The following is a 21,552-nucleotide window of genomic DNA, read 5'->3' as shown; positions in this document are numbered from 1 at the left end:
TGCATAATTCCTGGGGACGTTAGTGTTTATGTCTCCCACACCCAGACAGTGGGGTGCATTGAATGACTGCAGGAAAGAAAGAGACAGGGGAATAGGCGCAGGAAACGTAGGAGGATTTTACACTCAGTGCAGTGAGGGTAGACAGTGATGAACAACACATTTTGTGACAGTCCAGTGCAAGTGGGCAGCATCATTGGGAAGAACTACTGGCCGGCACAGCAGATCTGGAGCCAGCTCCCATAGGTATGAAAGGGAGAAGGGTGTCTTCTGTGTGACGTAAGGATGTCTTGTTATCAGTTGCCTATGAACCTAAGCCTTACTTCCTGACAGAGTGCACAGGGCCGTGCATACTTCCGCTGGTCACCTCTATCTGAGTGCAGCGCTGCAAATGCTCTTCAATCATCCACTCTGGAAGTTCCAGGCAAACACTGAGCCTTCATGTTTCAGGCGCAATTTTATTAATAAAAGCTTCCAAGGACGCGCTAATTCTGCACCTCGTAACAGGGCCGGCATTAGGACAGTGTGAATAGTGCGGCTGCACTGGGCGCTAATCTGAAGGGGGATCAGACCGGGGGAGTGCTGTGTTTAACAATAACTCACAATTTAAAAGCACCTGCTACAAAGTTCCTTGTAATCCAGCTTTCAGAAATAAATAAAAATGTCAAGATAACTCTTCTGATTAATGTTCCTGCTAGAAAGACAGTTCAATTTTGTCTGATGGCAGATATGACTCGCCATAAAATAGTGCAGAGGGTTATTATGCCTGCTGCAAAAAACAGATCTGTATTTTATGTGGATAGCCCAGTGTTTTAATAAAGCCAGCCTTTACCAGCGCTTTAAAACAAATAAAATGTATGTGAAAGGGGGTCTATGGAGAGATGAGGGGCACTTTTGCCAGGTGGTAGTGAGGTAGTCCAAGGAGGTGGTCATGGGAGGGTGCCAAATAGGATTGCTGCACTGGGCTCCCCCAGCACTGCCTCGTAATACGTAATGTGCAACTAGTGTTTCTTGTTGTAGAGTGCACAGATGAGCTTAAGGACTCCCCAAAGCCCCTCGCTCAACCCTCCATCCAAACACACATTGCCACAAGTGGAAGGGCAGCCTCGCCTTTGTGGGGGCCTGTCTCCTGTAATGTTGTAGGCTGAAAGGGGAGTGTTGTGAGACTGCACCCCGGCCTCATAGCACCCGTTGGTTTTCCCACGGTCATCTGACCTAGGGCATAAATAATTGGGTGGGGCTGTGTGTAAGCAGTCCTGCACTAGATCAGGACCTATGTGCACCATGTCTCACTGAACAGTGCATGCCCTGCACAAACCTCTCTGGACCTCGACTAACCACCCAGGTCGAGAACACAACTGGCGAAGAGGGCGGTGACATGCCACCCTCACCACAACACCTTGCCCATCCTGGTCCGCAGCGCTCGCTGGCATCCCTGGCAATGATAAATAGCATCACATCTCTCTAGTGAGGTTTAGCCCGCCAGCCATACACAACACTAGTAAGTTATATGGACGGGTGCCCCACATCTCACAGTCTGCCGCCTGCGCTGCTTCCTGCTCAGTTCATCCCAGGTGCTCGGTGAGCACAGTTTTTGGACTCTTCAGGGCCTAGGGAGTGGCCTAGTCTCATGCCACTACCCTGTGGAGAAGTGTGGCTCAATGGTTAGAGCGGCAGACCCTGAGGCAGAGATCTGGCTCAAGACCAGGGTTCAAGACCTGCTTCGGCAGGTCTTGGGCTCAATTCCCCTTGACCAGATAATTCTCGCCTCGGTGCCTAATCTAATTCATGGGTCCCACTCTGCAACTCTGGGCTATAGCTTGCTTAATCTCCACAACGGCCCCAACAGCGCTTGGATGCCTGGCTTCACCCTGGGGGTGCTCAGGAGTGGGCGCCTCACAGGGAAAAGCCAGGAGGGGTTCCATAGCGGTATGAGTACAGCGCCTTGAGACCCTAACGGGTGAGTAGTACGCTATACAAGTGCTAATTTACATTTACATAATTTAATTTACACCTTGACCCTGTGATATAGAGGCCACTGGCCCCAGCTAACTGCAAGGGCCTGAAGAGGGGGAAGGCAGAAAAAGGGCCCTATCTGCGCCCCTAACACCACTGGGCCTTCAGTCAATATGCGCACAGCACGTGCCCAGCGATAGTCACCCATGCTCCAGCTGTGTTTGGCTTACCCACGTCCGGCTTCTCTTCACAGCCTGCATCTCCATTGCTGAGAAGAAGTAACACTGCTCTCCCCACCCTAGGCAGGCCACCACTGGAGCTATCACCCTGCCCATGTCAGCACCTGGTGCAGCCAAGAGGGACAACAGACAGCAGAAGAGTGGTAAGGAACCACCACCCACTCATCTCCACCACTGGCACCAGCGACACCACGACAAGCACCAAACACTTGTGCACCTGGCGTCTATACCCACCATTGAACCTTTCACTGACTCTGGTGCACCATCCTCACAGGACACCAAATGAACAATGTGAGTAAACCATCAGAAAACATACTTTGCGTCAGTTGGACTTGAGGTAGACAGGCGGTGACCCATGCTCTTTCTTCTTGGGGGCACCACCATCCACAAACTATCCAAGATGGTAGGCGAGGCTTGCCCTCCATATACCTACACCATGCTCAAGACGACACTAACCACTGAGTTTGCACCCCTAGACAATCCTGATTACCAGTGGTTCCTGCTCAGACAAGCCCGACAGATACCTGAAGAGTCAGTGGATGAATTTTATGCCAGGCTCTGCGAGCTGGTGAGCATGTGCACTCTCCCTGACGAGCAGGATGAAATTCAAGCTCAGTTAATCTGGGGCTGTGCCTCAGCAAAGCTCCGCAAGAACATCCTACAGTGCCCCGCATGATGGTGGTAGACATCCTCACCAAAGGGACTGTTGAAATCGCAAGCAGCCCATATAGAAGCCACACTCCAGCGGGACATCAAGGCAGAACCCTTCAACCAAGTGAGTGCCACCTCCTCCCCTCACAGTGAGAAGGACCACCCCAAGATGCCACAAGCTACCAACCCATTCACGTGGCACTGAGGACCCACCACACATGCAGGAGACTTCTGAGTGATAGGAAAAAAATGCTCAGCATGTGGCAAAATGACCCACTACGGCAAAGTCTGTCATTCAATGTCTTTGGCAAAAAGCCCCAGGAAGAGAACGGCTGTTAGACCGGACTGCCTTAGGATGGTCACCCTCAACTTTTTGCCTGCCTCCCTCCACTTTTTGACACTGTTTTTTCTGGTTTTAGAACTCTGTGCACTTTACCACTGCTAGCCATTGCTAAAGTGCATGTGCTCTCTCCCTTAAAACATGGTGACATTGCCTCATACCCAATTGACTTATTTAGTTTACTTATAAGTCACTAGTAAAGTTAGCTACATGTCCCCAGGGCCTGTAGATTAAATGCTACTATTGGGCCTGCAGCACTGATTGTGCCATCCACATAAGTAGCCCCTTAGCATGTCTCAGGCCTGCCATTGCAAGGCCTGTGTGTGCAGTTTCACTGCCAAGTCGACTTTGCATTTAAAAGTACTTGCCAATCCTTAAACTCCCCTTTTTCTACATATTCTACATAAACGTCACCCCTAAGGTAGGCCATAGGTAACCCATAGGGCAGGGTGCTATGCAAGAAAAAGGCAGGACATGAACATGTGTGTCCTATATGTCCTGGTAGTGTAAAACGTCTAAGGCTCCTTGCTCGCCTCTTCCTTTCATTAAGTGGTACATACCTGGGAGGATGCTCCACTCAGCTGATCGGAAGTTAGCTTATGCCTTTAGGACCAAGAAAGTGAAATGGTGGGATTGAGTTTTTTCAACAGCAACAGCCAAATTATGGAATACTTTACCTTTGAAAAGGAATGTTCCTTTCCTTCAGCTATTTCATAAACAACTGAAAACCTGGTTATTTCAAGCCTAATCATAGACGGATCGTAGTATCATGGTCTTATTTCCTCCTCATAGCTCTTTGATACCACTGGTCGAAATGCACTCTATCAAATACTAGATAAATAGATAAATACATTTGTTTTACACTGCTGTGAGGCCTGCTCCTTTCATAGGCTGGCAGTGGGGCTACCCTCATATACTGTTTGAGTGGTAGATTGTGATCTGAAAGGAGTAACAAGGTCATATTTAGTGTGGCCAGAATGGTAATACAAAATCCTGCTGACTGGTGAAGCTGGATTTAATATTACTATTTTAGAAATGCCACTTTTAGAAAGCGAGCATTTCTGTGCACTTAAATCCTTCTGTGCCTTGCAATCCACATCTGGCTGGGTTAGTTGTCAGCTCCCTTGTGCATTTCACTGGGACAACCCCAAACTCAGAATGCTCAGTCACACCTGCACACATCTGCATACTGAATGGGTCTTCCTGAGCTGGGAGGGTGGAGGGCCTGACACTTACATTTGAAAGGACAGTGGCCTGCCCTCACACAATGGACTGCCAAACCCTCTACTGGGACCCTGGCAGACAGGATGGAACTGAAAGGGGAACTTGTGCAATTCTAAGCCACTATTTGAACTGGGTATTTAAACCGGGTCTCTGACCCTACCAACTGAGACACTTCTTGACAAGCTACCTACTGGGAAAGGAACTCTGAGCCAGAACCTGCAACCTGCTAAGAGAAACTGCCTGGCTGCCCAAAGGGCTCACCTGACTGCTTTGCTGAAAAGGACTGCTGCCTTGCTGTTGCCCTGCTGCCTTGGTGCCCTATGGCTCTGCTGAGAAGTGCTCTCCAAGGGCTTGGATTGAGCTTGCCTCCTGTTTTCAGAAGTATCAGTGACAAAAAGACTTCATCTCTGCAAAGAACTCCTTTTATGGCAAAAATCGATGCACAGCCTGCCGGAACTGAAGTGAAAAAATCACTGCAACGCTGAACCGGAACAACGCAGCCCGAGATTGAAGCAGCGCCAGCATTGCAACCGGAACTTCGACACTCGGCCCACTGGATCGACACATAGCCAACCCGGAAATACGCAGCCCAGCTTCCTGCGAGAGGAATAGACAGAGCACCTACTGTCCGACAGGAATTTCCCCGCATCACCCACCGGATAGACGCAGCTCCTGTGACTTCGTCCTGCACACCCAGGTCTTCTCTGAATTGTCCCTGGGGCATCTAAAAACCCTGCAACCAAAGAGGTTCCAAATCTGCGTGCTGGTAATCGATGCAAAGCCCTTGCTGCCTGGAAAAACATCGACGCTCATCTGTGTGCGTCCGGGTAAACCAACGCACCCCTCTCTGTTTTCCACACATCTCCTCCTCTGCGGTCCCGTGAGAATAATTTAGACGCAAACCAGGTACTTTGTGCTTGCAAGAGACACATTGCTTTTTAGGGACCAAAGGCTCTATTTATCATTACAAAAGTGATAGCTCAACTTGTACTTATTAAATCTTGATCGTTTTGACCTTATTCTACTCAGATTAATATTCTATATTTTTCTAAAACCTGTGTGGTGTACTTTTGTGGTGTTTATACTGTGTTATTGCATGATTTATTGCGCAAATACTTTACACATTGACTTCTAAGTTAAGCCTGGCTGCTCAGAGCCAAGCTACCAGAGGGTGGGCACAGGATAATTTGGATTGTGTGTGACTTACCCGGACTAGAGTGAGGGTCTTTGCTGGACAGGGGGTAACCTGACTGTCAACCAAAGACCCCATTTCTAACCATGGCCAACCGAGTGGACACTGAATCTGTGCTAGCAGATGACGACATGGATGACGACCTGTGCCCCAGATGCCACATCATTGTCGATGACAACCACTAGCGGCGCTCATCAAAACAGTGGCATCGATCAACATCCTACTACTGTCACTGCACAAGGGAATGGTTTGTCCACCAGCACTGTGCCCTACCACCACCAGTGCCTATGCTTGTTGCACCTTCATGCTCCATGCTTATTGCACTGGCAGGCGTTTTCACCACCACCATCAGCAACCAAGGGCAAGCCACCAAAATGAAGGTCTATGTCACAGAAGAAGGGGATGACATGCTACTCAGCTGCCACACAGCAGAGTGGCTAGAGCTGGTCTAGTTTGCATTTGGGGCCCATGTCAGTACCGTTGACTCCTTCCTGTATGAATTCAACCAACTCTTCCAGGGCACTGGGTGCCTTAAAGACTGGGTAGTCCACCTCCACATCAACCAGTCGGTGCAACTGGTAGCATTGCAGCATTGTCGAGTGGTTTTCCACTTCTGACCAAAAGTGGAGGCAGAGTTGCTGAAGTTGGAAGAAGCTGACATCATTGAAAAAGTGGAAAGGCCAACACCCTGGGTGTCACCCACTGTAGCTGCCAGCAGGTCAAAACAGCTGGAGAGTGTGCTCCAAATAACACCTACTGTAGATAACATTGTGAAGGAGCTCTCCCACTGGTTCTCAAAATGGATCTACGGTTGGGCTACCACCAAATCCTCCTGGTGTTCAAGTCCCTGCATGTGACCACATTCGCCACCCACCTTGGCTTGAGAAAATATATAAACCTCTGTTTTGGCATCTCCATTACCGCTGAGGTGTTTCCGAACTTTATTGGAGGACTGCTGGCGGGCTTCATTGGTGTTTTGAATTTCAGTGACGACAGCAGAGGAGAGACATAGGGGGAGAGTGAGAGTGAGAGAGCGGAGTGAGAGGAGAGAGAAACGGGGAGGAGAGAGTGAAACGCAGAGAGCGAAAGACAAAAGGAACACAAAAGGGTCAGAACACAGAAGGAAAAGCACACAAAGAGTGGAACAGAGGCAAAAGCGGAGAAAGAAAAGAGGCAGAGGGCAGCCTAGTAGAAGAGCAGAGCTCTCCCACTAGACACCAGGGATGAGGCGCAGGCAGAAGCCTGCGGGTGGATGAGGGTCTCAAACTCCTGACAGAGGTCAGAGTTCAGAGGAACGAAGGGCTCTACTTGCCGGTGGAGCTACGAGGAAGCAGAGTAGTTCACTGATTAGGTCAGTGATGTTGCTCGTCCTACTGCACAGCGGGTGCCATTAAGTAGGAAAGGGAGGAGGAGAAGACACCTGGGAGACAGGAGAGGGGGCGGAAAACGGTGCAAAAAGAGGGGGTGGGGCCGCGGGGCAGCAGCGGTGGGGATACAGCGCGAAAGAAAGGAGGGGGAGGGGCTGTAGGGGCAGCTGCGGCGGGGGAGAGAAAGAGGGGGAGAGTGAGAGAGCGGAGTGAGAGTAGAGAGAAACGGGGAGGAGAGAGTGAAACGCAGAGAGCGAAAGACAAAAGGAACACAAAAGGGACAGAACACGGAAGGAAGAGCACACAAAGAGTGAAACAGAGGCAAAAGAGGAGAAAAGAGGCAGAGGTCAGCCTAGCAGAAGAGCAGAGCTCTCCCACTAGACACCAGGGATGAGGTGCAGGAAAAAGCCTGCAGGTGGAGGAGGGCCTCGAACTCTTGACAGAGGTCAGAGTTCAGAGGAACGAAGGGCTCTACTGGCTGGTGGAGCTACGAGGAGGCAGAGCAGTTCACTGACTACCTCCTTTCCCTGGTTTTGCTGTTTATTTAGCTTGCTCACTGGGCAAGGGTAGATGCTTTAACACTTAAAAATCTGGTCCAAAGTGCCCTTCAAAGAACAGACACATTTGAAAACCAATGGATTCATGTCAGAAAGAATTAGATTGCTTCAGATATATGTTACATACTTCACTCGCTTCTGATTTCACTCTAATCTAATCCCAGAATGATTCCCGTAATTTGGGGCCAGATGTATCAAGCGTTTTTGCATTCGCAAACGGTGCGAATGGCCGTTTGTGAATGCAAAAATGCCTTTCAGTATTATGAAAGGCATTTGCTATGCAATTTTAAGGAATCGCTAAAATAGCGATTCCTTAAAATTGCGACCCCGTTTAGAGAATCACAAATTGCGATTCTCTGAATAAGGATTCCTTATTTGCGATTTCTATACCACATGTGTCAAGCAATTACGTAATGCGAATTGGGCATTAAGGAATCACAATTACCACCAAGTAAACCATGTGCAAATTTTTAAAATGCATTAAAAATGCATTTTTAAATTGACATGTAATGCACACATGCCCCTTTGGCATGTGTGCGCCTTACATGTCCCCAAAAATCTTTTGGGGTGCAGCAGAGGGGCCCCTAGGCCCCCAGCACCCTGGGGTTTTGCATTTCCAAAATTGCGAATTCCAGTTAGGAATTCGCTATTTGGGAAATGCAAAAAAATCGCAAATATGGGCCTACAGGCCCATAGGTGTGAATGGGGGCTGTATCGCAATTTGCGATTCGGTAATAGCATTCGCGATTTTTAAGAAATCGCTATTACCGAATCGCAATTATGATACATAGCATTTTGCGAATCAGAAATAGCGATTTCTTAAAATTCGCTATTACCGATTCGCAAAAGGCTTTTTTGATACATCTGGCCCTTGGTTCTATTGAGATGCTGGTTACATTAGAAGTCGTGAATTAAATGGCTATTGTTCTAACTGAAGCACGTAGTTGGGCTAAACGCGTGGTACATAGTATAGGCCACATGGCCCAGTTTCCGGCAGGACAGCATTTTTCCTGTTTTCGACTTGCTTTTCTCAAATTATTGCAATCAGGTGACTTTGTATGCTTTGTTCTGTGAGGCAGACAGACTCCACTTCCAGAATGCACTGATTCCTTGAGAGAAGATGCAAGAACAGAAACATTGTGCCTTACTGACATGAGGGAATATGAGATCCCCACAGACCATGCACTCGGAGATGGGATTACACAACGGGGAAAACTCAGTGCAATAATGTCCCAATTAGTGTGATTTTTGGGATTGACTAATAGAATCGCGTGCACACACAGTTTTGACTTTTAAATCTTGGTAAATCAGTGCACTTTAACCTGACTCAATTTTACTCCTGTTATCCATTTCGGAAGCATGAAAACCATAGTGGGCCCCAGAAGTGTTTTTAAAGTTAATATCTGCAGGGTGTGGAAACATTTCCTCAGCAAACTCATTAACTCATGAAGTCGTAGCAGCCCAGTGTTTTGCCACTTTCTAGCCTTTAGTCTCTTTGAATGGCATGTGTTCCACTGGAAGAAGGTAGTTTTCTGGTGGGTTGATGCTTATTATTCTTGTGACATACGGTAAGTAGAGTGTGCAACGAGGGGCCGGGGATGTATGTTTTTTGTAGAGGGGCATTTTTTGTAGCACATGGTAGAATGTAGTTGCTATGAGAAGGCGAGAGTGCAGTGCACTTTATTTGTTCTGGGGAGTGATGGAAACATGGATTTTAAAAAGTTCAAATCAACAAACAAAAAAACTGGTTTGGGGTGACTTGTTTTTCATGTACCTCTCTATGCAGGTCTGTAGACACAGACTTTGTGTGGAGTGATGCCCTCTTACAGCAGGGTAGTCTCCAGCTTGAAACACCCACAATAAAGGCAGAAAGAGGTGCAAACTATCTACACCAGACTATGAACAGCCAGAAAGACAGTGATCAGGAAAGAGAGAAAAGGCTGGTCGCACTTGTAGGACCATTCTCACTCTGCACAACAGATTCCAGCCCATTTCACCCCTACCTTCTACCAAGTGGCCGCACTACAGGATGCCCCATATAACATTTTTAAAAGAGGTTTGTCTCCTCTGTCCTCACTTAACTGCCTAGGCCTCTTCCCCTCTGCATTTATACATAGAAGCAGGTCAGAAACATCAAAATGGAACCCACAGGCCTTCATCACTCTGCTTCTCTTATACATATAATGCATGCTCTACAATAGTCACATACACTAGCAGGTACTATATTAAGCCTCATGAGATTCGTGCATAGCACAAAGAGGGACTGGAACCCCACCAGTCCTGCGTGGGAACAAAGGCCACATAAACTAGTGCACATAACTCATGCCCTAGGTAAAAAAAAAAAAAAAACTGTTAAAAGTGAATTGAGAAGCTCACACTCTGTAGCACTAAATCTACACAAGCTAGCTCAAAGGCCCAGCAGATGTAGGTCATGGTGCCTACTTCCCCATTTTGAGGTCTAACCAGGGTGCCCCCAAAAGATTTGCTTTTATGGTTCAGTGGCGAGGTTATCCATGGCACCAAGGATAGGGGCCCACTACACTCTTGCCAAACACTGGCATAATAGATTGCAGCTTTCCCTTAGCCCCAGCCAATAAAGACTGAGCCCAGACTAAGCTGACGTACTTAAGGGCCAACCCGTGTACCAAACAAAGCAGACTTAATGCGTCATTCCAGGCACATGGGTACGATATTGAAGTTTTACAATCAGAGAACCGCAGCAAAAAGTCTGGCCTACTTTTGTGTTCAGCCATGGTTTGTCAAATATCTCCAGGCAACGGGGAGGGCAATAAATATACAAATAAATAATTATGCAAACAATTCAAGTGCCTGAGCGGAGATAACAGGAGGAAACTGGCTCTGAAGTTAAAGGAAAACCATGCTAAACTAGAATCATTTAAGTTATGCCACACTACTGATGCTGCCTTGTACTGTTCAAAACCAAAATAATTTAGCGTGACAGACCAACCACCACAATAGGAAGTAGCATCAGTCATAGCAAAGGTGGTATTGTATTTTCGGTACCGTTAGGTTGGTAACTACCCACTGACTGCCAAGATCTACAGGTGCTGGTTAATTCAGCTCAACTACATAAGTGCAGTGCTACAACTGCTACGGGAGCTATACCTCCCCATGTACTATGAACTGTCCAACATAGTGAAGCTGTGGCCCTTCCAGAGTCCATGGGACTACATTCATTAATAGCTTACGACTAGAACAGTAGACAGACAAGACAGTATGTGGTGGATCATCCAGGGAAGAACTTGTAAAAAAAAAAAAGTGGAACACAAACTGCCAGCGGCCATCACAGAACTTCATCCCTGAACAGTAGTGATGGTAAAAACATTATGAAGCCACAAGTCTGAGCTCCACCTTGGATAGAATGTGGTGAAACATTGACCAACTGTGCACACAAGTTGCAGCTGAAGACCTCTGTAACAGGAAGTACTTCTAGGGGTCACTGAACTATATTACAACTATGGCCAAATGGCACTTTTGCATCTTAAACAATGCCAACATTGTTTGCTAAATCTAACAAATTGTAGCAAGTTTTGTTACTTCCATACTGAAGGCACCACCCCGACGTTGCCCATGAGTAAATGCCTTCTTAGCTCGATTTGTTGGGACCCCACTGGTTGTCATTTTATGTGCAGATATTCCTTACAGTGTCTTTTTGGCCCTTCACATAATAATGTGCTCATGATTTAAACGTGTTAAAGGAATGGTCACTTTAGCTACCCCTGGTAAGATTATATTCATTGCAGAGTCGTGCTTGCATGGCAAATAAATGGACAAAAAAAAAGTTATAATACTCATTAAACAAGCACCTCATTAACACTTGGAAAACGTCAATGCATTAAGGCCATGGTGGATCAATGGGTGGGAAAGGGCGGTAAAGAGGGAAAATAGATAAGAGACATGACAAGACAGACATTATTCATCATCAAGCACCGTATGGCAAGTACATGTGAACCACCCCTAAAACTATGTTGGAGTGTGTAGTCCAGCCCTAGCCTATCATAACAAGGCTCTTTAAAAGTCTAAACCAACTTCACTTCCTTTCCAAGGGACGTTTCAGTTCAAGTGTGCAGAACCCCAGTTGATCAGTACAGACCCTAAAAACTTGTTGCTCTACCCCATTGCAAGAGTCTAGCACCTGGTCTTTACAGTGCAGGTTAGGCAAGTACAGGCAACAGGATTAGCTGGGTACAGTAACTTAATCCTTGTCAAGTCGAACTCAAGTCCAGGCCACTTTAGTCCTCTGGGAAGGAGATGCGACTGAAGATGGGGAGCCGGCGACCAGCCCCTTCACACCCTGGAGACTCTGAGCCACTGCTGCTGCTGCCCCCAGAGCTGCTGTACCCATCTTGCTCCTGGTCAGACAGTGAATCCCGGGATGGGGTTCGACAGAGCTGCAGCGGGAGGCTGGGGAAGGAGAAGGCATTCCGGCCCTTGAGGGTTGCAAGGAGGCTTCCAGGAGCCACCACATCTGAACTCAGAGAGGTTGAGAAGAAGGATGAAGATGTGCCTCCATTGCTACAACCACCAGGCGTGCGGAGCTGGCAACCGATCTCCTTCCCAGAAAGGGCAGTAGAGGCATAGAATCGAGGTGGGCCACCAATGTGGGAGCCCAGGGGTCTTCGCTGCTGAAGAAGCCACGTGGTTCTGGGAAGACTGGAGATTGCTGCTGGGGACTATGGGATGTAGACGGCGGAGGAGATGTGGAGGTAGCACGGGAGAAACTGAGGGGCTCTTTAAGGTCTAGCAGGTCTGAGAAGGCTGAGGCCGAAGGGCTTCCGGCAAAGCTCACACTCTGGCGCAAGAGAGGTGGACGGGCGCTGCTACTGAAGCGCTGCTCCTCAGCATTGTGAATAAAGTGACATCGGGCACCATAAGGGCAGAAGCCTATGGTGTGGAAGGTGCGGCACAGCTCAGTCTTGTACTTGGGGTGACGGCTGAGCCCACAAAGCTCCTCTGGACCATGAGCAAACTGGCACTTGGCACCATACTTGCAGGTAGCGTTCTCCCGGTAGGTGCGGCATTGCTCAGTCTTGTAACGAGACGAGAGGCCAGGTGTGGTGGTGGGCAGGCTCAGGCCAGGTGGGGGCATGCAAGGACTCTCGATCATGCTGACGGAGCGGTCCACACGGAATGGTATGCTGTGCAGCAGGCCTGTGCGGGGTAGTTCTGCCTCGCGGCTCCAGTGGTTTTGTAGTGGCCATAGAGAGGAGTCGCTCAGCCGGTCAATACTGCTGCTACTGCCACCAGTGCGTTCCATGCCAGATAGGGCTGATGGGCAGGCGGAAAGTGCCCGCTGGAAAGTGCCAGGTGTGCCCCGAATGCTTCTGGCAAATGAGACTGGATCCTCCAGCATGCTTAACTTCAGGAAGTCCTTGCACAGGTCCATGTCCAGCTCCAGGAACGGGCTCAACATGTCGGAGGGCATGGTCCCGGGGCTGCTTTATCCGCGCTGACCGTCCTGACCCCTGAAACAGCTCGGCAGTGAAAAACTTAATATAGTACCTGCTAGTAGATCAGTTATTCTGGTTTGGGGGTCCACTTTTTATTCCTTCTTAACCTACATTGCACAATTTAGACTGAAGATTGGCAGGGAGGGTGCAGCTATACAATCTCCGTGTAATTAAACCAGGTTTTCCTCCCAAATAATGAACTTCCTCTATTATCGAGGTGTTGTCTCAGGATATAAATACTTCTTTATGCAAGACCTTTCTTGTAAATGAACCAAAAAAGGTAGTGATGTAAAATATTAGTGATGTTTTGGTGTAAAATATTTTAGTTAAAATAGTTTTGACTCGTTCTTTTGATAATTTCCCAGTAAATAGCTGGTTATGAATAATGCTTTCTTTTTTACTTGTCATGTTATAATTTATTTTAAGTTTTTATTTTGTTTTATTTAAGAATGTTGCAGTGTTTTCCATATAGAGGGGTGTGCCTTCTTAATATATTCAGTTTTCTGCATTGTTTTTGTGTTGAAATAAAATCTTTATTTGAATGACAAAAAAAAAAAAAAATAGTCACATACACAAACATTCACACCTTGCACATGGATGGCATTGGGTGACAAAACAGTGTGTAATATGATTACTTATTTGTGAGACACAGTCTCAGGCAGTGCCTAATAACTAGTGAAAAACCTATTTACAGAACAGTGATGGATGATCTTTAAATGAGACTTTTTATTTTTCTGCGCTAACTCCCCTTGTGCAGCATAGGGACCCTGTACCAAGGTAGCAATACTCCGGACTATGGCCCCCATTATGAACATGGCGGTCCGTTCTGCTCTGCTCTGCCCGCGGTGGCCGTAGAAACCGCCAACAGAGGAGCGAGCCGGACCACCAAATAATGAACCAAACGAAACACACGCATCCCGCGCCCCACCACCGCCAGGAAAGGAGTCCCGCTGACGACGGCAGAGTCCACCCACAGGCCGTCGGAAAGGCTCAACCCGTCCATCAAATAATGAACTACCATTCTGCCGCCAGTTACGGGGCGGGAACCCCTGCCACACTAAGCCAGGCGGAAATGAAACAAATAGAAGGAAAGACTCACGGGAGTCCCACAAAACGTGCAGCGGCAGCCATGGACAGAGAGCTGCTGATCATGCCAGCCTTGCTCCTTGCCATATACCTACATGACTGAGACCGCCGACAAAGATGACGACGGTAAGTACTGCAACCCATGACACAAGGGAGGAAAGGGCACAGTTAAAACCCACCCACTTCACCCACTCTGCAACACCCCCCAACCCTTCACAGCAGCACAAGTCATACACCCCACACCACGAGGTACGTACCCGACCGAAGGCCACTGCAACTTGACCATAGTACATACAATAGCCCCACACCCATAACAATTAAAACAAACACCAGGGTGGAACTGCGTGCAGCCCAAACACAGGCCACACAGAAACTTTAATTAGTAGCTCACTGAGCTAAACAGTGCCAACAGGGCCAATGGCCAGTCCATAAAATGCACATTGTACTTGGCCACAACTGACCACACCACGGGGCACCATATGGGGATCCAGGCACCTCACGGAAGGGGGGTGAGGGGGTGGGGATTTTCAACGGGGGTGGGACTTTGACTTGCGTGAGGAGGTTAGGGGGTGGGCTTCTCCTTTGAAGGGGGTAGAGGCTGTTTTGGTCAGGTGGAGCTGGATGGCCTAGGCTCTGAGCGGGCCTTCTTCTTCACCGGGGAAGGGGCACGGGAATGGGAAGGCTGGACTGGGGTGGGCTGTGATATGGAAGGAGCTGAAAGGGCAAGGAGGTGGGCACGTTTGGGGACAAGACAGGGTCGGCCAGTTGGTTGGAACAGTTCTGCACGGGAGAGGAAACGTTTCTTGGTAGCAATTGGGGTGGGTGTGGATGAGGGCGTCGGAGTGGAGGCAGAGGGAGTTGATGTATTGGGTGTAGGTGTGCGTGTAGTGGGTGCAGGTGACTGCTCAGTATTCTGTGGTGTGGTGGTTGTCTGATGGGTGGGTGTCTTGGTGCGTTTGTGTGTTTTGGGAGGTGGAGGGGTGGACACAGTGGGAGAAGACAGACAGCTAGTGTGGATGTATGTTGGGTGGGTGTCTGCAAGTCTGATGAGTGTGCGGCATGAGTCAACTACAGTAGAGGTGGTGAGTGCAGGTGTGGTGTATGGGGTGCATGTATGGCTGTCTGCTATTGTGGTGAGTGCAGGAAAAGAAGCAGTAATAGTGAGTGAAGGTGCAGTGCATGAGGGTGTGGATGTAGAGGGGACAGACAGGGAGGCGGAAGAGGTGGGCACACTGGGGGAAGTGGACGTTGTTGTGTGTGCATGTGTCTGTTGGCTGTGTGAATGCTTGTGGTGGGAGGTGTGGTGCTTGTGTTTTGAAGTGTGCTTCTTGTGTGTTGATGTGCCTGTAAGCGGGTCTGATTGTGTGCTTTGGACGGGTGATGGGAGTGGGGTGCTGGAAGGGGTAGAGGAGGTTGGAGGGGGGATGGAATGGCCAGGGAAACTGACTGCCGTCCAAGAGGAGGCCAGAGCCTGAAAAGATCTCTGTAGGGCAGACACGGCACAGTGAATGCCATCCAGATAGGCATTGGTCTGCTGGACCTCTGATGCCAGACCCTGGATGGCATTGACGATGGTTGTGCATTCACCCTGTTGACAATGGTCTGCCACAGCTCCAATTTCCGCGTGATGGGTGTGTGCTGCACCTCAGACCCGATTATTTGTGGCTCCACCTTCAGCATCTCGTCCACCATGGTCCTTAGCTCCCTTTCGGTGAAGCGTGGATTTTTTGGGGGGGACATGGTGAGGGTGGTGGATGGCATCGGGACTGGGGACGGGGTATGGGTGCTCCTGTGTGGTCCATATGTGTGTCCTGTATGCTGGCGTTCCCTGTCTGGCTCTGGTGCTCTCCGTCTTCTGGTCCTGCTTTCATTGCAAGGGATTGTGGGGTGTGTCTGGGGGTGTTTTATGGTGTTCTGGATGTGTGTCAGGTGTGTGGGTGATAGGCCTAGCCAATGTGTGCACTTGTTGCTGTTGAGCCCACTTGCCGCCCGTGGCAGTCGCAGCCGCCAATGGTCATCCGGCCTCCACTGTCCGCCGAGGTGATTTGTGCATCATTATTTGGAGAGCGGGATGTGGGTGTGCTTGGCAGTGGCAGGGTAGGGTGGGCCAGGATTCCCGCCGACAGGGTCCTGGTGGGGAGTGGTGGTCTGGGATTTTTTGGCGGGGTTGGGTTTTTCAATCATTATATGGCGGGCTTCCATTCGCCGCCACCGGCAGGATTTTGTTCACCACTGACACAGCGGTCGGCGGTCTTTCCCACCATGTTCAAAATGACCGCCTATGTTTCAAAGGGCTGTCGTAGGCTTGAGAAACCACAGGCTGGGGCTTTCAATGTCTAAATGGCATGTACATTAGGAATCACATGTTTAAGTTGTCTGCTCCGGATATGGAGTACTATATAATTGTGTTTCTTTCTGCAGCTTACATTACACAACTGCTTGGTATCTCAGTCTTCTCCCACTATACTTGTAAACCCTGTAAGAAACATTTACCTTGATTTACTCCAGCTTGATTCCACTCCTTTCTATTTTTCAGAATGACCCTCTTCTTACATTCCATCCTCTGCAAACCCTCTATTTCTGAAAATGAGCCTCCTCTCAGTTTCATGCCTGCTTGCATCAATCCTTCTTATTGTAATTCTGCAATCAATGATACCCCATTTCATTGATCACAATCTCTCCTCTTTAAAACGCTAGCCCTGTACTCTAACGTTACCTAATCTTCGCCAGCCTATCTAGCACACCAACAATTCACCTAAAACCACATTACCCCCACCACTTAATATTTCACAAAGTAACTTGAGCAAATGCATGCAATTTTTCTTGAAAGCACATGGCTAACCACAATAACCAGCAATAACCACTAGATGAACCACTAACCTTGGGATCCGGAGTAGCATGCTACTCGCCATAAAGTGTTTCAAGGACTTGTCAGGGGAAGTAAGTGCTGAATAAATCCCATTAAAATTACAAATTTCTCGCACACAGTACCTGGTGAAGGCCTGTGAGGCTGACTGTACTTTGAGTATTCATCTTAGTGAAAAGATAAGTCAAGTAGTTCTGTTTGGACAATAAGTGGAGTACTTACAAGCAGAAGAAGTGTTTCTACGTGTATGGAGATATAATACCCAAGGACAAATAATGATCCAAACAGTTAATTATATTTTACAATAAATTTATAATAATCTCAGTTAGCTACTGGTTCTGCGGTATTTAATGACAGGATGAAAACAGAAATGGCACAAATTTATTGTGGAGTATTAGACAGTAAACGAGGCAAAATCAGAATATTGTGCAGGCATTGAACGCAGTACCAAGAATCACTGAACCACTAAAATGTCCAAAAATGGATTATAAAATAAAAAAAGATCTCAGAGAGGAAAACTTCATGAATTAAAATTCCTATTACTCAGTGCCGCACATTTATCCCAACAACGTGCTTCAGTTAGAATAATAGCCATTTAATTCACATGGCTTCTAATGTAACCAGTATCTCAAAAGAACCAATTTACGGGCATCATTCTGGGATCAGATTAGAGTGAATTCAGAAGCGAGCGAGGTCTGTGACATGAATCTGAAGCAATCTAATTCTTACTGAAATTAATCCAATTTTTTCAAATGTGTCTGCTCTTTTATGGGCGCTTTGGACCAGATTTCAATTGTTAAAGCATCTAACCTTGTCCAATGAGGAGCTACATAAACAGCAAAACCAGGGAGGTGACGCAAGTCAATATCACGTTTTCACAACTCATTTCACAAACAATATTTCCGCTGCGATTCATCAGGTTTCTAGACGAGTTGAGAAGAAAGGGATGATGAGCTTTCCTTAAGCTAAACAGACAACCACCTGGCGACAGAAAGCACATCTGTCTTGTTGACAAGCAATCACCAGGCTCTTAAAACGCCATGGATGCTCTTAAGCACCGGCTCAGAACTCTGCACTTTCTATCACCTCCCACACACTGAATGAGGGCAACAAAAAATAATGACAGCACAACCCCGAAAACCAGCGGGGTTATACAACTACATAGTGTAGGCTGGGCTAAGCTTCTCCGGCCTGTAACACGTCCTTCTTTTATTTCAAATTATATCCTCCCGTCCACAGGTGTCTTCCCAAGTAAGCCAGTGTGGCTCGCATACATGACATTCAGTCCACTCACATCTGTTGTTAATTCGTCTCGACTTCGCTCTCGGGGTCCCTGTATTAGAACTTACACCTCTATGGGAGCCTGTGTCCTCACTTCCTTAGCTGGCATTGTGGATCATTTTATTCCTGTAGTCACCATGAGTTTGACCTTGGTCGTAGGCACTTTGAGTTCTTGTGTAGCGAGAAAGAGGGAAAGGCCAGATGCTTCATTGCTTTATGGCAGGGCGAGAGTGCAGTGCATTATTTTATTCTGAGGTGTGATGTCAACAGGCCCTGCCATTACATGATGTGTAATGTGGAAACTACAGTCCCTCTTTTCGGCTTCAAACCTGGTTGAAGACCATGGTGCTGGTCAGACAGTGTGAAACCCATGGTTCTGAATGCACATGCAGGTCAGTGATTGGGGCTATAGTATAATGACATAGCACTGATGCATTATGGGAATGTTACAGGATGGTAATGTTAGTCTGTGTGGGTCCACACCAGTGCAGTTTGTCTGGCTGCCGTCGCTCTGTGAGACTAGCAGGTACCAATGGAATGTGGAGAAAGTGGTACTGGACTAGTATGAGCATCTATCTAGTCCTGCACCCCCATGGGCTAGGAACGTAATACGCTCCAGTTAGCTGTCCACCTCGCTAAAGCATTTGCCTGCAAGTACAAGTGGTGATTGTGTCAGGGATTAAGACAGTTCCCTAATGCCTGTCTCACAGTTACATCATTTTGCAAAGGACAAAAGGTGCTAGGCATCTAAGCTGTCGTGGACATATTTTAATACATTCATTAAGTATGTGCTGTTGTGGCAATACACAAACTCGCAACCACACACTACTAATAAACCGTCTCCCGCCTGTACGGTTTAGTACCTGGGCAATTCCACAGATATAGACATCACGAGAATTGCTGAGGCTCTCAGCACCAGTACAATGTGCTAAAGTGACCAATTTTGTTGGGGCATCTCATTTTCCCTCATTTTAGGGATGATCATATATGTTCTGTACAACCAGGATTAACTGAGTGCCAAAACAATTCCCGCTTCCTTTGTATATTTGCTTCCATATCGAAGCATGTAGCATATGTCTAGATGTTGTTGGACAGTGATTTGTAAAGTCACACAGCAGCTTAACAATACCATGTATCATTCGGTTTCAGTGTGCCTTTGGAAATCATTTGTCTATAAAAGCACATGGTCACTTTTTGAATAGAGAAACGGCTTACCCATCAACAAGGCTCATGACGAGAGCCAAAATGCGTTGGGACTAAGACCAAGAGCCAGATGTATCAAAGGGTTTTGCCCATTTTGTGTCTATGCGAAAATGTGTTCATACATATGGCCCCAAACTGCTGCAGATTAGCACCTTGCAACACATGAAATTGGGCATACAGCATACTCCTTTGGAGAAGAAGTGTGTGTGTGTTACATTAGTAAGGTACTCCGTTCCCACAACGCCGAGGCCTCCTGTCAGTGACTGGTCCTCCCTTCAGCACCTGAAACTCACCAAACCTACACTGAGAAATTAAGTTAATATCAGTAGCGAACTGGGTACTGTAAACAGTGCTTACTCTATGGAGAGAGTTTCATTAATACCACACTGTTTGTGAACAGTGAAACTTTCATAAAAATGCAACAGAGTATTACAAAGTATTTATTAAGAACAGTGTACACTCTATGCAACAGTTGTAAAAAATGACACATCATTTGCTGTAAAATATCCAAGATCTGAAGGTCCTGAACATCCTACTACCTGCACCCTTTATGCTGTTGTGAAAACCTTATAGATAGCTCATTTTCTCAAGCAAAGAGGTACATCTATTTAGGTTAGTACCTGGTGCACACATCCTTCTAAGTTATGTAGAAATTGTCATGCTGACATTATTCTGTCAAATAACTCAAGGCTGCTTACAAAACTTAGTATCTACTATGTAGAATATTACTCCTGTTGAAAACCTTTTCTGCAGAACCCAATAACTTGTGTGCAACATAATGAACACAAGTCAACTGTTACCTGCACACAGAGTTAGTCTTCAATACAATTATTTATACCGTCATATCTTGGTGCATTACGAGGAGGTGTGTTTTGTAAACATTTACACTCATTAGGTGAACCCGGCTGTACTAAACTAGGTAGACAAGTAATATGGTACTTAGCCGCCGCTATACAAATTATAAAACAAACTAGCACACTCATTGGATGATATCATCAGTTATATCATCAGTGATGTCATAGAACATATCATGAGTGATGTTATATGTGAGGTCATAAGAAGTGCATTGCAGGAGTGAATGTTATAGTTATTGCTGCTAATTATAACTGGTGAATTTCTGTGTTTATTAGCAGCTCAAAAACATTAATGTTGTCATTATCAAATTCACCCAACTATAGTGTTACTTCAAACTTTGTTTTTTTCAGCAAATTTCTTAAGTTTAAAAAGAAAGATATTTTCATCACATCTAACTATAACGTTACTTCAACCTTTTTTTTTTTCTGTGAATATATATATATATATATATATATATATATATATATATATATATATATATATGTTAATGCTTAGTTATAAGAAGGAAAATGTATTTTCCCTATACAACCCAATCTTAAACTACACAAATTTTAGAAATTCTAAAGTTATAATTATTATACTTTTAATTTACAATTTATCCACCACCTTCAAATTATATAGAGTGTAGTACAGTCTTGTAGAGTGGAGTTGCGGACTGTGGAGCAGAGTGTCAGACAATGGATTGGTGTAGAGCGGAGTATAGTACAATGACGTTGAGTGGGATAAAGTATAGTAGAGCTGAGTGTAGTGGAGTAGAATTCACTGGAGTTGGGTAAAGTAGAGTGGAATAAAGTAAAGTGTCAGAGTGCAGTGGTGAGTTGTAGACTACAGTGGCATGGAGTGCAGTAGAGTGGAGTAGCGCAGCATACAGTTGAGTAAATTATTTCATAAATTGGAGTACTGTGTTGTACAGTAGAGTGTAGTGGGGTGTTGTACAGTATTGCAAAGTGATGTAAACTACAGTAGAGTGGCATACAGTCCAGTTGATTTTGTAGAGTGGAAGGGTATACAATGTTGTAGAGTGTGGTACAGTGAAGGGATAAAGAGGAGTGAAAGGATATAGACAGGAGTAAAGTGTCGAAGAGTGGCATACAGTGTAGTAGCGTGTCTTACAGTGGAGCTGCATAGAGTACAGTAGGGTGTGAAATAGTTAAGCTGCATAGAGTGGTTTGCTGTATAGTAGCATAGAGTTAGGCAAAATCTTGTATCGTGGAGTAGAGTTGATTCAAGTGATGTAATGTAGTAAGAGTAAAGTACAACAGAGTGT

The 21,552-nt window shown here is 46.6% G+C and overlaps 2 protein-coding genes across 4 annotated transcripts in view; both read right to left on the bottom strand.

Annotated features, from left to right (window-relative positions):
* Positions 1 to 21,552, bottom strand: part of HECW2 (HECT, C2 and WW domain containing E3 ubiquitin protein ligase 2) — a 1,462,881-nt gene that overhangs the window by 1,283,210 nt on the left and 158,119 nt on the right. The gene's annotated exons all lie outside the window — the stretch shown is intronic.
* Positions 11,240 to 13,013, bottom strand: LOC138285637 (mRNA decay activator protein ZFP36-like). The gene has a single exon (XM_069225853.1). It carries the CDS (start codon positions 12,967 to 12,969, stop codon positions 12,019 to 12,021), a length of 951 nt encoding a protein of 316 aa, XP_069081954.1. The 5' UTR covers positions 12,970 to 13,013; the 3' UTR covers positions 11,240 to 12,018.

Source organism: Pleurodeles waltl, chromosome 3_1, assembly GCF_031143425.1.
Source record: "Pleurodeles waltl isolate 20211129_DDA chromosome 3_1, aPleWal1.hap1.20221129, whole genome shotgun sequence".
Taxonomy (NCBI): Eukaryota; Metazoa; Chordata; class Amphibia; order Caudata; family Salamandridae; genus Pleurodeles; species Pleurodeles waltl.
The sequence above is the reverse complement of the archived record's forward strand: the minus strand, read 5'-3'. Positions and strand labels throughout refer to the sequence as shown.

Coding starts and splice junctions, on each gene's coding strand:
- LOC138285637 (XM_069225853.1), bottom strand. CDS start 12,969: ATGCCCTCCGACATGTTGAGCCCGTTCCTGGAGCTGGACATGGACCTG.